Source organism: Panthera uncia, chromosome E1, assembly GCF_023721935.1.
Source record: "Panthera uncia isolate 11264 chromosome E1, Puncia_PCG_1.0, whole genome shotgun sequence".
Classification (NCBI taxonomy): domain Eukaryota; kingdom Metazoa; phylum Chordata; class Mammalia; order Carnivora; family Felidae; genus Panthera; species Panthera uncia.
Window position 1 is genome coordinate 1,677,977 of NC_064814.1, and position 15,023 is coordinate 1,692,999.

At 61.8% G+C, this 15,023-nt stretch overlaps 1 protein-coding gene across 1 annotated transcript; it reads right to left on the reverse strand.

The window, feature by feature from the left end:
- Positions 1 to 3,047: 3,047 nt before the first annotated feature.
- Positions 3,048 to 5,040, reverse strand: PVALEF (parvalbumin like EF-hand containing). Its single transcript, XM_049635532.1, has 4 exons — positions 4,935 to 5,040; positions 4,569 to 4,704; positions 4,156 to 4,271; positions 3,048 to 3,181 (listed from the first exon to the last, which is right to left on the reverse strand). The coding sequence occupies exons 1-4, from the start codon at positions 5,038 to 5,040 to the stop codon at positions 3,138 to 3,140; spliced, it is 402 nt and encodes a 133-aa protein (XP_049491489.1). The 3' UTR covers positions 3,048 to 3,137.
- Positions 5,041 to 15,023: the final 9,983 nt, after the last annotated feature.

The window sequence follows — 15,023 nt, forward strand, 5'->3', positions numbered from 1 at the left end:
CGAGACTTGGGTTTATTGTAGTTTCATTATTCTTAGGTTCAAAATATTTTTTCTGTGAATTGTGGGTTGTTTAGCACCGCATTACTTTTCATTTTCGGTTTGCTTTCTCACTTGACTTACCCATGGTCAGAAAACGTGTTCTATGTTATTTCAATTCTCTGACTCCATTGAGACTTGCTTTATGGCCAGCGTTTGGTCAATTTTGGTAACCGCTCTATCGGTGGACGTAAAGAGAATGCAGTTGTTGGATGCAGAGTTGATCTTTATCGTTTGGGTTGAGTTCACTCTTTGTGTTTCTAGTCTTCCATATCCTTACTGCTTTCTTTGCTCCTCACTCTATCAGTCCCCAAGAGGAACGGTAAAATCTGCCCCTGTGGTCATGCATCACCTCTTTATCATCTTAGTTGGCTCATTTTTGCTTTAGGAATTCCAAGGCTGTGTTAGTGGGCGCATACACATTTAGAGCTGTGTGTTCTCCTAGCAGACTGACCCTTCACTTTTATGAAATGGCCTCTTTGTCTAGCAGCGCTCTTGCCTACGGTCTCTGTCATCGGACAGTGGTGACTGTACCAGCTTTCTCACCATACTGTCTGCATGGTGTCTCTCTGCGATTCTTCGTACTTCCAGGCTTTCCGTGCCCTTCCAGTTAAAAACAGCTTGAAACCAGCCACAAATAATATGCAAATTAATGGGCATGGCCAGGGCTGGCCTGTACGGAGCTGCATTTTGCCCCTGATCCAGAGGGATTTCTTTTGCTCTGAGGGGAACTGAGGGGAGGGACTGGGCTAGCTGAGGCTGGTCTCCAGTTTCTGTGAGGACTGGCTTGGTTCTCCTGTCCTCACTCCTCACTTCCAGCCCCTTAGGGCCCTAAGCAAAACCCCTCCTCCTCCCTGGAAGATACTAAACACTCAGGAGGCCACCAGATGCCCTCCTCAGCTGCCCAGCCTCTTGGCCACCGTTACTAACTGGCAGATGCCTGGCAGGGAACCTGTGCCAACATGAAGCTCAAAGCCGTCCTTCCCTGGGATCTCAGACCCCACGTCCTTGGTGCTTTTTTTTCCTCACAATGAACATAGTAAGTGAATGTTGTAGTGTATTAGGGGCTGGCGAGTGCTACGGGGACAGATAACAGAGCAAGGAGACGAGGAAGGCATGGGGAGGGCATGTGTGATGTACAACAGGGGAGTAAGGATTGGCTTCTTTGGGACGTGACATTTGAGGAAACACTGAAGGAGGCAGCAGAGTTAGTCACACAGATCTAATTCTAGGGAAGAGCATGCCAGGCCCAAGAGCGGCTGTGCAGGGGGAGCAGTGAGGAGGCCAGTGTGGCTGAAGTGGGGGCTGAGGTCTGAAGTCAGAGAGAGCATGGGGAGCCAGACACGTGGGCATTCCAAGGACTTGGCTTGACAAGGGAGCTTCTAGAGGGTTCTGAGTGGGGCAATGGATCTGACTTCCTTTTTTTTTTTTTTTTTTTTTTAAGTAAGCGCTATGCCCAATGCAGGGCTTGAACTCACAACCCCGAGATCAAGTGTCTCCTGCTCTATCGACTGAGCCAGCTGGGAGCCCCAGATCTGACTTGTATTTTTTTTTATTAAAAAAAAAAATTTTTTTAACGTTTATTTATTTGAGACAGAGAGAGACAGAGCATGAACGGGGGAGGGTCAGAGAGAGGGAGACACAGAATCTGAAACAGGCTCCAGGCTCCGAGCTGTCAGCACAGAGCCCGACGCGGGGCTCGAACTCATGGACCGCGAGATCGTGACCTGAGCCGAAGTCGGCCGATTAACCGACTGAGCCACCCAGGCGCCCCTGACTTGTATTTTTAAAGGCTCTCCCCACTGCTGTGCTGAGAACCGATTGTCAGGTGGCAGGTGGGAATCTTATTGGGGGCTGTGGTAGTTGTCTGGGCTTTCTGAGGGCAGAGCCAGTGGGACCCCCACAAGGGTGGGTAAGGGGAGGAGTGCAAGATGATATGTGAGTTAGGCCCTCGCTCCTGCCACAGCCCAGTGAGGGTGCTCCGGAGGGGCGCCTTCACTTCCAGGGTGGCCCAGCCACCTTTGGCCCCTCCTTCCTGGAGGGTGGGGAGTCCCATGGAGACTGGAAGAGAGAATCCTCTTCCCGTAAACCTCACCATAAGCCACACATGCCCCTGTGTTCACCCTCCACACGTGGCCAGGGGAGGCTGGGAAGGGGGCCCAGTGCTCTCCCCGGGACCAGCCCCAGGACGGAGGGGGAGGGCAGCCGTTACCCTCTGCGTGCACATCTCAAAGCTCCTGGACTGAGCAGCCCCGGGAATGAGGCAGCACAAACAGGAAGGTGCAGGTGGCGAGTCTTTGGGAAAGGCGAATCGGAGCTCAGCCCCGGGCTCTAAGCTTGAGATGCCCTTTTCCCATGAAACGGGACGTCGGGAAGCCAAAATGGACACAGGAGTCAGGGCACGGGAAGAGGTGGGATATGGGAGCCCTGGCCACCAGGTGGTACTTAAACCGCAGGACAGGAGCACCCGCCCTTCCCAGAGGACAAGCATGGGGGGGGGGGGGGGGGGTGGCAAGGCCCCAAGGGGGAGGGGCTTCTCTTTTGCAGGAAGAGGCTGGGGAGAAGGGTCATCAAGAAGAGGAAGGAGAGAGCCAGGAGACAACGCAGGACACAGGCCAGGGCCCCCTTGGGACCCTGGGGTCTCAGGTGTCCCCGCTCTGTGTTCACGTGGCTGCTGCGTGAACCCAGGGCAGCCTAGCAGAGTGCAGCTGGGGCTGGGGAAGGGGGTCCTACAGGGGCCTGGGCCCAGCAAAAGCTGGCCGTGGAACCCCTCTGCAGGTGTCCCCAGGGTTGTGGGGACAAGGAGGAGGCAGAAGGGGCAGGGGCTGGATGCACCCACCAGCCCAGCCTCCCGTCTTCCCCCCTACACCCCATACGCCTGTCCCGCCCCCCCCCCAGCTCTCCCCTAGACCCATGATCCTCTCCCAGCTCACTCACTGCCCCCCAAGAAACACTCGGGCCGCATTGTTCATTTAATGACATTTTTCTTCCATTTCCCTGGCACATGCCGTGTCCACCCCCATGGCCTCCTTGATCGGACACACAAACACCCCGCGATGCCCCGTGGGGTAGCTTCCTCTGGCCCAGGGCTGGGTGTGGCACTACTTCTTTGGAACTTTCTCCTTTTTGATCAAGTCAGAAAATTCTAGAATAGGAGACAGATTTCTGGTGAACAATCCCTTGCCTTGTGCCCCTCAAGTCCTGCAGACCCAACGGGAACACACGCCCCCTTTGGGGGGGGTTCTCACAAGGGAGGGGACCCTGCATCCAGCCCTCGTGAGCCCTGGGGAGCAGGATTGACCCCCACAGTTGCTGTGTGCCTTGTGTCCCCACCCAGGGCCTGCTTGGTGGAGGTGAGCCAGCCCCCTTTGGGGGTTTAGGATGGACTGGGACCCTCGGTCCCCTTTGTGGAGACCCTCAGGAATTCCCCTTAGAGTTCCTGAGATCATCCTGCCTTTCTCCGGCAGAGAGGCTGGGGCACTGAGTCCGAAGCGAACCCTTTGGCCAGGCTGCCCCTCTGTTAATTCTAGGGGCTACCCCGTAAGTCAGGGTTTGCAGGCCCAGAGAGGTGAGGACGGGCTCACAGCTGGCAGTGGGGTCCGGAGGTCCGTCTGTCTGAGGCTCTGAGCCTTGCTCGACTCTTCTCAGGGTCACTTTGCTGCCCTCTGCCCTCGGGCCCCGGGGCCAGCAACTTGGGGGTGGGGGGGTGGGCGGGGCTGCAAGATGCCCGGACCCCAGGGTAGCCATGGAGAGCCCGAGGCCCCGGTCCCGCTCTTCAAACCTCCCTGCCCATCTCAGACCACCGCGCTCCGTCCCCTGCACCACGGACCGCTGCTGCGCCCTGGCTGACCTTGCCCACGGCCGCCTCAGCCCACCTCTCCCCCACCGGCTCCCCTCCGTCCAGTGAGCGCCCCACCCGCTCAGCCTCCCTGACGCTCAGCTTCCCATCTGTGGTGGGTGACGGTGCCCCCTAAGGAGGAGGCTGTTCGCTTGGTGCCTGGGGGTGGGCGGCCCTACTCAGCGTTGCCCCGAGCTGGGTGCCTCGCGACGTGGGGTCCGGGAGCGGCCGGCCAGGAAGGTCCCTAGACACCTCTGCCCCCTTTGTCTGTGCTGACCCACCTTCGAAGTCGATCCTGCCGTCCCCGTCCGTGTCTGCCACCTGGATCACGGCCTCTGCCTCCTCGTCCGTCAGCGGGGCGGTGGGCGTGCTGCTGGGGGCGATGGACAGGATGTACCTGGAGCCGGGGGGGGCTTGGGTCAGAGCCGAGGGGGTGTCTGGCCGGTGCCCGATGGTCTGCAAGGTGCTCACTCCCCACTTTACAGGTGGGGAAACTGAGGCCCGGCTGGAGAGTCGTCTCTGGGCCTGGCCCCAGTGCTGTGGACCTGGGCTGTTTCCGGCCGCCCCACCTCCCACGAGGCCAGCTGGGGCCCAACGGGGGGTGCCAGGTCTTGGGCCGGGGTGGATGCGGTGGCCGTGGACTGGGCACGGGGCCCGAGGCTCAGTACCCCTCTCCCCAGCCACTGGCCATTACTTGATCTCATTCCACTCGATGAAGCCACTCTTGTCCTTGTCCAGAGTCTGGAAGGCCTGGCGGATGGCGCTCTCCAGCTGCCCCGAGGCCTGGAACTTCTGCATGTACTCCAAGAACTTGAGGTAGTTGAAGGAACCTGGGACAGCCAGGCGCAGGTCGCGGGGAGCCCAGAGGGAGGCCTCTGCCCTGGGGGTGGGGACTGCCGTGTCCTGCACTTCCCCTCCCTCCACCCCTGTGTGTGCGAGGCTGCCCAGCCCGGGGAAGGGGGAGCTCACAGACGGGCTCCTGTGTCCGCTGCTTCCTTGGCCGTGGCTGGGCCAGGCCCGGGGTCGGGACACGGTGCTGGGGACGAGGGGTGTGCTATACCGTGATGCCTCATGTCCGTGGGCAGCAACTCTAAGTCCTTGTCTGACAGGGACGTGCCCATGGCCAAGGCCATCTTCTTCATCTGGGAGGAGAAGTCCTCGTCCATCCTGGCCCTGCGGCGGACAGGGAGCCGGCTCGGTGGGCGCACACGGGTTGGGTGGGGGGCGCTCTGCTCAGACCAGAGTAGACACCTCCCCTGCCTGGTGCCAGCTCCTGCCTCCCCAGCAGGGTCCCCAGGGGCCTGCACCAGGCCCCCGGCTGCCCTTGACCACAGAGGCCCTTGGCGCCCCTGGCCTTACAGACACTCCCGGGTCCAGGGCCCTCAGGGAAGGTGTGCCTGAGACCTGCCTCATGCCAGCTGGCCCCCTTGAGGTACCGCACCCATTTCACAGAAGAGGCTGAGGTCTGCGTCCGGTAAGTAACGATCACAAGGTCCTTCACTCCGCTTCCCTCGCTCCTTCCGGGCCCATCTCAAAGCCGTCTCCTCTAGGAAGCCTTCGTGGTTACCTAAAGCCCCACCTCTTTCCATCAGGACTCAGGACTCGGGGCCCCCAGCCCCGGCCTCGCTCCCCAGACCCCAGACGGGCAGGTATTGGTCTTTCTGGCCGGCACCTGACCACCCACAGTGAGGTGTGCTGAGCGCAGGCCGGTCTCAGGCCGGCTGTGGATTGAGCCTAGGTGTCCTGAGTAGGGAGGACCACGGCCCGTGGCGGAACGCATGTCACTGTCCTCCGTTCGCGGAGAGCCCGTGTCAAGCAGGAGCCACCGAGGCAGGCCAGGACTCCAGTCAGGCGGGTGGGGGTCTGGTCACAGGCCGAGGGGCCAGCAGGTGGGGACCAGGCTGTCCTGCGGTCAGGGCGGTGCCTTGTGACCCGCCGGGCTCTCGGGTTGCCGTCCCTGGGGGGGGGTTGGGTTCTGGAGCTTGTGGCAAAACAGCTATTTCAGAGGCTCCTTGGCCCTCTTGAAAGTTCATGGGGTGACAGAACTTTCTGGAACATACTCCCATGGCCAGGAAGGGCAGCCAGTGGCCCGTGTGTCCTGAGTGGGGCTGGGCAGTGACTGGAGGAGTCTCTACCTTCTTCCCCAATAAAGAAGCCACAGGTCAAAGGTTGCACCTCGACCCTGGCAGCCCCGGGGGGCAGGGAGTGCTGGACACAGCCCCCTAGCCACATCCTCCTTCCTGATCCTGGGCATGCCTTACAGCTGATCCGGGCCTCGGGCTCCTCATCTGTGAAACGGGGCGACCCCTGCCCGCCCTGCCCCTTCTCACGGTCGTGTGAGGAACCAGGAGGGAAGGGAGACGCCGGGGAAAGGGCTTTGGGCCCTGGAGCGGGCCTGGAGCTGAGCCCCCAAGCGTCAACCCTAACAGCCAACTTCTGCGGCTGGCCCGGGGGGGGGGGGGGGGGGTGCGGTGGTCAGCTGCGGTCAGGGGCAGGCCTGGGCCACAGAGTCGCACAAGACAGGCCCCACCACCCCACATCCTGGGCTGAGACTCCGATTCCCCCTCTGCCACCCTGGAGTCTCAGAACTCCATTCTGGAGGGAGGGGATTCCCTGCCTGCCACTTGGGGCCCCGCCAGAGCCAAGGTCACCCGCTTTACAGAGGACGGCCTCGGCCAAATTCCAGGCCAGGTCTGGCTGAGCCAGGGGTGGCGTCCCATCTCCGGAGCCTGGTGGGCGCCCTGGGCTGTGTCCGTTCACCCGCTCCACCCCACTGCTCTGAGGGTACCCCCCACAGGAAGGCAGGGGAGCCTGAGATCAGAGCCAGAGGGGGGACAGGGCCTGGGGCCTCAGGCTGCTGGTGGTGTATTTATAGCCCTGACCCAAGGCCTGGGATGGAGTCTCACTCACCCCCGGAAGGAGGCTGATATGTCCTGCTAGAGCTGGGGGGTGGGAGCTGTGGGGCACCACACAGAGCCAGCCCTTTGGTGCCGTGGGCCCCCTGCCCAGCCTCCGGGGCTGCTCCCAGTGCCTGGAAAGGCACCCGCTTCGTCCTTGTCCTCCAACAGGACCCTCCCTCCCTCCCACCTCACTGACTTCCCCCGCCAAAGCAGGATTGGAGCTTTAAAGCCTGGCTAAGACCCCCGCATGTCCCCAGCATTGCTATGTCCTGAACATCCTCTCAAGGCTGGCAGGGGTCAAGGCTGGCAGGGACCTCCCCCCCCACCCCAGACCCCTGTGGACCACCCGCGGAGCCCCCCTGGGGGCTGTTCTGCCTCTGGCACTTGCCAGTGAGTCACCAAGTTCAGATGCTGACATGAGAAAAAATGCTGCATGGGATGGGGGGAGGGGGAGGGTAATTGAGGCAGGGGGTCGCCTCAGACGGGGACTGGGTCCCAGGGAGGGCTGGGGGTGGGGGTGATGGAAGTAGGGGCCCCACTGGATGGGGACTGGGTCCCAGGGGATCCAGAGCTGGTTTAGCGTGCCTGCCAGAGTCAGCGGGTCTGTTGGCCTTGGACCCTCCCCACCCCCAGGCTCCCTGACCCCCCACTCAGCACCTGGGACCCTGAGGTGAGTGAGTGGGTCTCAGCCTCCCCACACTGCTCCCCAATAATAACACTTTCTTGGAGGCCACACCAGCGTGAGTGTGCACACGTGCCCACCCAGGCACACGCAGCTGCCTTTAGACTGGGGCTCCCTTGGGGCTGCCCCTCCCCTTCCTCCTCCTTTTCCTCCCTCCCCCCGGACCTCCCTGCAGTCTCCTCAGCCCCCTGGGCCTCCCCCTGTCCTACGGATGAAGATGAGGCCCCCAGCTTCTGCCAGACGCTCTGGCTGGGCCCAGAGCCCATGCCCCCCTCCCCGGGCAGGGCTCACCTCCGCCTGGCTTCCTTTGAGGGTTCTGGGTGGCAGGTCAGGCTGGGGGTGCTAAGAGTCTGCTTTTATACCTGCAACCCCTGGGCCTGTTTACGGCTCGGGTTGCACCTGTCCCCCCTCCCTGCCCCTCCCGGGCACTCCAGCCTGGCGCTGGCCTCCCCCAGGGGCTCGCTGGCACCTGGCACATCCATACTGGGCTGGGCAGACTGACCGTCGGCAGCGCCTGGTCTCCCCAAGCCGGGGTGGGGGCGGGGAGAGTGGACAGCAAATGTCTGTTGTATTAGGTCCCACCCTGCCTGCTGGCCTCATAGGGCTGAGGGGAGTGGAGGGGTCCAGGAGATGGCTGGTTGGGCCTGCCAGGGGTCACCCAGGGCGTGCAGGCTGGCCAGCATGTCTGAGAAGCCACCGGAAGCCACTGGACAATGATGGGACCTCCTCCGGTGAGCATCCAGGCCGGGCGGCTGGCCTGTGTGCATGGGTCACTGTAGGGGGCCAGGGAGCCATGTCAGGGCTGGCCATAAAGGTGAGGCGGGGTCAGGGAAGTCTCTGTCAGGCCACGCGGCCTCCCACCAGGGCTGTGGGACCCCAGGCAGGGCTGGCCTCTCTCTCTGGGTAGGGCCCTCCTCGCAGGACAGTCACCAGGTTGAGAGCAGGGAGACCAGAGACAGCTGCACCCCGGGGACCCTTCCTGGCTGTGGTCTGCCTGGAGACACCTTATGTCCGTTGGCTTTCTGGGCCCGTGTGCTTCACCAACAGAGCCGGGCCCCAATAACGCCATGCGGAACAGCCCCTTCCCAGCCCCAAATCCAGCTTTCCTCTGCGTGGGTTTCCCTGGTGATTGTGCACAGCACGGACACAGCTCTGAGATCTGTCGTCTCTGTGTGAGTCGCTCACACATGTTACTTTGTGTAACAACTTCATGTGAGGCCTGCAAGCTAAGGATGTTCCAGAAACTTCTCTCCCTGGCCACTGCTGCTGGACCCTGGACAGATCCCAGCATTTTTGTCATAGAGATGCTATTTCAACGCGTGTCTCTGTCCAGGGGAGTGTCTCCTCCTTGGCTACGGTCACAAGAGCAGGATGATTGGGACAAACCGTGGACGGTTCCACGTTCTTGCCCTAAACATTCCCGGCACGCCCGTCTGCTCCGTGCCCGTGTGGAATGCACGCCTGCACGTGCACGCGGACCCCGAGGTCTCGTCCCCAGCAGGCAGTGCTGACATTCCCTCAATGTACACTGTTCGGCACACAAGGAATGAAACGCTGGACGAACCCTCACACTCGTGAGGGACGGGAGCCAGTCACAGAGGACCACGGAGCGTGTGATTCCATTTGTCTAGAATATCCAGAATTGGCAAATCCGTAGAGACAGACAGCAGGCTGGGGGTTGCTGAGGGATGGAGGGGTGGGAAGTGAGGAATTAAAATAGAACAGGCTTTTATTTTGGAGTGGGGAGAACGTTCTAGAACTGGTTGCACAACATTATGAATGGGCTAGATGCCACTGAATCGTTCATGTTAAAATGGTTTGTTTTATGTTACACAAATTTTACCTCGATAAGAAAAAGGAAATATTTGGGGCGCCTGGGTGGCTCAGTTGGATAAGTGTCCGACTTCGGCTCAGGTCATGATCTTGCGGTTTGTGAATTTGAGACCCGCGTCGGGCTCTGTGATGACAGCTCGGGGCCTGGAGCCTGCTTGGGATTCTGTGTCTCCCTCTCTCTCTGCCCCTCCCCCGCTCACGCTCTGTCTCTTTGTCTCTGTGAAAAATACACATTAAAAAATTTTTTTTTAATGTAGAATGGGAAACAATGCTTTTTTACAGAAAGATTGATTGATTTATTTTAAGGGAGTGAGACCGTGAGATCACAAGCTAAGCCGAAATCAAGAGTCGGATGCTTAACCGACTGAGCCACCCAGGCGCCCCGAAACAATGCTTTTAATGAAGCATAAATCAGAGAGAAAACCTAAAAATTAAGCACCAGTGAAGGGTCTCGCAGTGTGACTGGCCCAGTGCTGAGCCCCGCTCCGTCTGCCCCTGCATATTCCGGAAGGCCGGGTCTGTGTCCATTTCTGCCTAGGTTGCAGGTAAGGGGTGGGAAGCCTGGGGTGAGTTCCCGGGATGGAGAGCGGACGGACGGACCCCTGGAACCAGCATCTGCCCTGAGCGGACAGATAGCTGGCTTCTGGAAGGCCCCTCTGCTTTCATTTCTGTCCAGAGTCAGGCCGCACCCCCTCACCTGCAGCCCTGGGCCCGCTCTCTGGGCTGAGCTGGCCTGGATGGGTCATGGGGGCCACCTCACAGCTCTGGGCACAGTGTTGTCCCCGTGCACGGGCACACCAGGCACTGCCCTCTCCTGCCTGGAACCACTGCTGGGGGAGAGGGGCGGGCCTGGTCTCCGCACCCCCTCTCCTGCCCCCTGCAGAGCCCTCAGCAGCCCAGCCCTGCCCCAAGGCCCGCAAATATGAGGGGAATCAGCCCTTCTTTCACAGGAAGCCGTTTTTACATAAGGACAAGGCTGGTGCAAGCCTCAGACTCCTCCCAGGTCAGGGCCTGTCCCCCTGGGGGTGCTGTGGGGGCCAGGCTGGCTTGGAACTCTGGCACTCTCGGTGACTGCGTCCTGCCTCTTTGGCAAATGCCAGAACCCCTTCTGTCATCCCCCTGCCAAGCACAACAGTGGGAGGCAGGCTCCTGTAGGGGAGTTCTTCTGGGTCTGGGGCAAGTTCAGGGGGAGGGAGACAGGCCTTTCCCTTTGCAGCTGCCCCTGCCCACCACACACACAGGCAGGGACAGGCACCTGTCCCCCTCCTCCCACCCCTAGGCTGTGGTCACATTCCTGGTGCAGCAGGAAGGGGTGGGCCAGGGGAGCGGGTCTGGGGCTGTGGGTGCCGTGAGTCTCCTGGGGGTGAAACCCCTGCAGGCAGGGTGTCCCTGGGGCCCTGCAATGCCCACGGTGGTGCCCGTCCCCACACGGGCAACCTTGTGCAGAAATGCCAATGTGTCTCATTATTACAGGAGAGACTCTACAGATGCTGTCCCTGTGCCCTTGGCCCTGCCCCGTCTCCACCTCTGTAGCGGGATGAGGGGGCCTCCCAAGAGGTGTGCCCACACCCGAATCCTGGTACCAGTCAATGGGATCTTGTTTGGAAACAGAGTCTTTGCCAATGTGCCCAGTTACGATGGCATCATTCTAGATTGGGACGGGCCCTAAAGCCACTGACGGGTTCCTTATGAGAACAAGAGACACCCAGAGGAGGGGAAAAGGCCACAGGATGATGGAGGCAGAGATCGGAGTGACATGGCCATGGGTCGAGGGACCCCTGGGGCCACCAGGAGCTGGAAGAGGACAGAGACGCTTCCCCTAGACCTTCAGGGGATGTGCCTTCCAACCGTCAGTTTCCCTCCTCGCCCGGAGTTGTACGAGAGCACACTTCTGCTGTTTTGAGCCCCCCGGCTCGTGGTCATTTGTCAGGGCAGCCCCAGGACACTTAATAAGCCCCCTCCCCTTGACCCTTTCATGCTCTCCCCCTCCTGCTCTCTCTCCCACCCCAGGCCTGTCCCCCACTGTGACACTCTCCCCAAGCCTCAGGTGCGGACCCAGCTAGAATGGAGAGCAGACCCCCTCCTTTATTAGGGGCCTAAAAGGGGGCCTGCGTGTTCCCAAGGGGCACAAAGGAGGCTGCTACCCCCCAGGCTGGCCAGACCAGGGGCTCGTCTGGGGTGTGGACTGAAGGGGTGCCAGGCTGACGGGCAGACATCCCTTTGTCTCAGGCCCCCGACGGCTCTGTTCCTGCTCCCGTGAATCAAGATCGTGGTATGTTGCTCATTGCGGATTTCCTCATTGATTTTGACCCTTTAAGGTATTGCATTAAAATATCAGTTACCCACGGGGCGCCCGGGTGGCTCAGTCGGTTGAGCGTCCAACTTCAGCTCGGGTCATGATCTCACGGCTTGTGAGTTCAAGCCCCGCGTCGGGCCCTGTGCTGACGGCTCAGAGCCTGGAGCCTGCTTCCGATTCTGTGCCTCCTTCTCTCTCTCTGCCCCTCCCGCCACTCGTGCTCTGTCTCTCAAAAAAATAAGTAAGTGTAAAAAAAATTTCAAAATATCAGTTACCCGATTCCTAAGTGCGACAGCTTTACTGAGAAATAATTCACACAGCACAGAGGTCACTGCTTAGAACGCACAATTCTGGGTTTTGCAGGTGTACGAGCATCACAGGACACTTTAGTCACCCCAAAAGAGGCCACGCACCCCTTCAGCGGTCACTTCACTGGGCACTTGGCCCACCGGCTGCGTCCTATCTCTGTGGCTGGGAGCAGCGTGGGCCCCTCACACGGGGGGTGGGGGGTGCCCACAGCCTCTGTCCTGGTGCATTGGGGCTTCCCTCGCCGAGCACGCCTCCGGGGCCGGCCTGTGTCCCCGCAGGTGTGACGCTTCATCCCTTTCCTGCACGGGACGTGGACCCGCTCACCTGCTGAGGGACAGAGCGGCCTCACTCCGTCACCCCGCCCGGCCCCACACTGCTCCTGCACATGCTGCCGAAGCCTCGGGCTTTCCCGCGTCTCCTCTAGGCCCAAACTCCCTCTGTAGACACCATTCCCGGCGAGGCCCGGCCCCCTTGGATCTTTCTGGGGACAGGTGCCCTCCCCTCTCCACCCCAAGCACCGGGGAGGCAGGAACAGTGTTTCACACCATCTGCCCGAGATGCCTCTGTGACCCCGTGCTGTAGGCCCAGAGGCTCCTGGCCGTGACCTTGATCCCCGTGGCCTAGGACTTCCTGTGGGTCCTGTGGTGAAGCCAGGGAAACAGCACCTGCCAGCCTGGCCTTTACGGGTGACAAGCCAGCCCCTTGGGCAGCGGTCGCCCAGGTGTGTGGCACCCTGACCCCCACCTTTATTAGGCCCAGCTCTGGCTGTGGAGGGCTCTGGGGCTCCGGCCTCCCCCCGGGTCAGGGGAAGTGGGGGCATGTCTTCAGGGACCTCCCCCCACCCTGGGATTGGTATAAGCCAGACCTGCGGGAGCCCTGGGCCATCCCTGCCTGCCCTCTACACTGGGACCTGTCTCTCTGTCTTGCTGCCCCCACCCCTGACACTGGGCAAGCAAGTGCCCCAGGGCACAAGGTGTTGTATTTGCTGCTGGTGCTCGGATCCTTTGTCTTCCCTGTATTTTCTCAGAGGTCAGGGGGCTGGACCTCAGCCCAGAGGCCAGGGAAAGAGTCCCAGGCAGCCTGGCCAGCCCCGAGCAGCTCAGCTCTGCCCTCCACAGGGCTGCGGCGCCCTGTTCTGCCCAGTGGGCCTCATCATGCCGGAAGAGGGTCAGGCTCGTGCCAACCGGGGGCCCTTGGGCTCAGGAGACCCCGGCAGGACAGCGGTTCCTGGCTCTGACTCCGGGGAGCATCCAGACAGACCCTCCCCTAAATTCCAGTGCCAGGCTTCCTGCCCCACACCGTGGTGACGGTGATGCTTGCCGGCTGGCCCCACGTGGGAAGTACCAGCCCAAGGGACAGAAGAACGCTGGCGGGGGGGATCTGGAATGCCTCAAGTTCGATGGTTACCATGCCTGGGACACAGCAGGGCTCCAGGAAAACCTCGGAAGACCCTGCTGCCTGGGATGGGGGGGAGGGGCGTCACTGTGGTCAAGTGCGGGGGGAGTGTTGCAGCTGGAGCCCTGGGGCTTTCCCTGCCCTGCCTGGACCCCAGAGGAAGGTCCGTAACCCCAATGCTCCAAGATCTACCCACCCTCTGCATGAGGCTTCCGCTACGGGTGACCCCTGCGTTTGAGTGTGTGCCCACATGTGTGTTCACAGGCAAACCGTGCCACAGGGAACTGTCTTCTGACCCTGGTCACTGAGGCCAGCCACAGTGGTGCAGAGGGTCTGGACAGAGATGGCCACCGGTCATCTCCCCTGCCTGTCCCTCAAGGAGCCTCCCCGGGGTCCAGGTATCCGGGGCACCTTCCTGGGTGGGCAGAGGCAGGACCCTCCCTATGGGGGCCGGGCAGTGCTGGGCCGACCTCCTGGGTGGGGAGGGGAGGTCGCGGACTGTGGACCCAGCCCCTTTTCCTGGGTACACTCCGAGATCACAGCCCTCAGTCACCTTCACCACTGGTGGCCTCTGACCCTGCTCGCCCCCGGGATCTGAGCACCTGTCCCCACCGGGCCCCTTACTGGCTGTTCCACCTGTGGCTCCTTTATCCTCAACAGCGGCCTGTGGGGTCAAAGCTACTTAGAGCAGCAGCCTCCACACAATCAGGGTCGGTCAGAAGGTTCTGGATACCCTGTTCGCTCCCACAGGCCCGTGGTGGGTCGGGACTGTTCATAGCAGGGGACCCTTAAGGTCTGAAGGGAAAGGAGGGGACCATTCCTTCACCCATTCCTTCACCCCTTGGTGGGGCACTTTCTACACAAGGGGACCCCTTAGAAGAAGAAGGCCACCTTCTGGCACCCTCTCCCTAAGGGGCTGACTCCTCAGCGGGAGCCTGCGTCCTTGCTCTCCCCAAAGCCTTCGCAGGCCCTGAGGGCAGTAGGTGCCCCCTCCTGCCTCCCACAACACCCCTGCCCTCCAGCGGGGCCCTGCCAAGGGGTTTTGCTCATCGGCCGGGGAATGAATGGATGGATGAACCAGCGTGACCCAGGTTACATAAAACCCAGATCCCGACTACACTGTAACTCTCCCGGCTCCCACAGGGGGAGGGGCGTTGATCTCAGCACCCCCCCCGCCCCCCCAACCCCGGCCGCCCGCGCCCCACGGGTCCCCTGCAGCGGGCGCCGCAGCGGTGCAAGATGGCGCGGCGTGGGGGGTGGGGGTGGAGGGGACCGTCCCTCGGTGCCCGGCGCCGCCGCCGCGCCCGCCCCAAACGCCGGGCGCTGTGCACTCCCGGGTGGGGGCGGCCGCCTCCTCCTCCACGGTCGTCGCGGCGAGGCACAGGCGAGGGTGGCCAGTGCAAAAATAACCCCCCGCCAGCGCGGGCGCCGCCCCAAGGGCGCGGGGCCGGACCCGAGCCGCCTCCGAAACCTGCGTGTGCGGGCCGCGTGCCAGGCCCCGAGCCCCGCGCGCGTGGCCCCCCGCGCGCCTCCGGGCCCCCCTGCGCGCGCTTTCGTGTTCCTCCTGCGCGCCACGGTGCCCACCCCTGCGTGTGCCGCCGTGCCCTCTCCCGCGTCTCCGTGCCCCCTCCTGCCTCCGTGCCTCCCCCGCGTCTCCGGGTCTCCCACCCTGCGTCTCTCCGTCCCCTCTGCCCGCGCCTCCTCCCCACGCCCCGTCCCGGCGCCCCCCCCCCC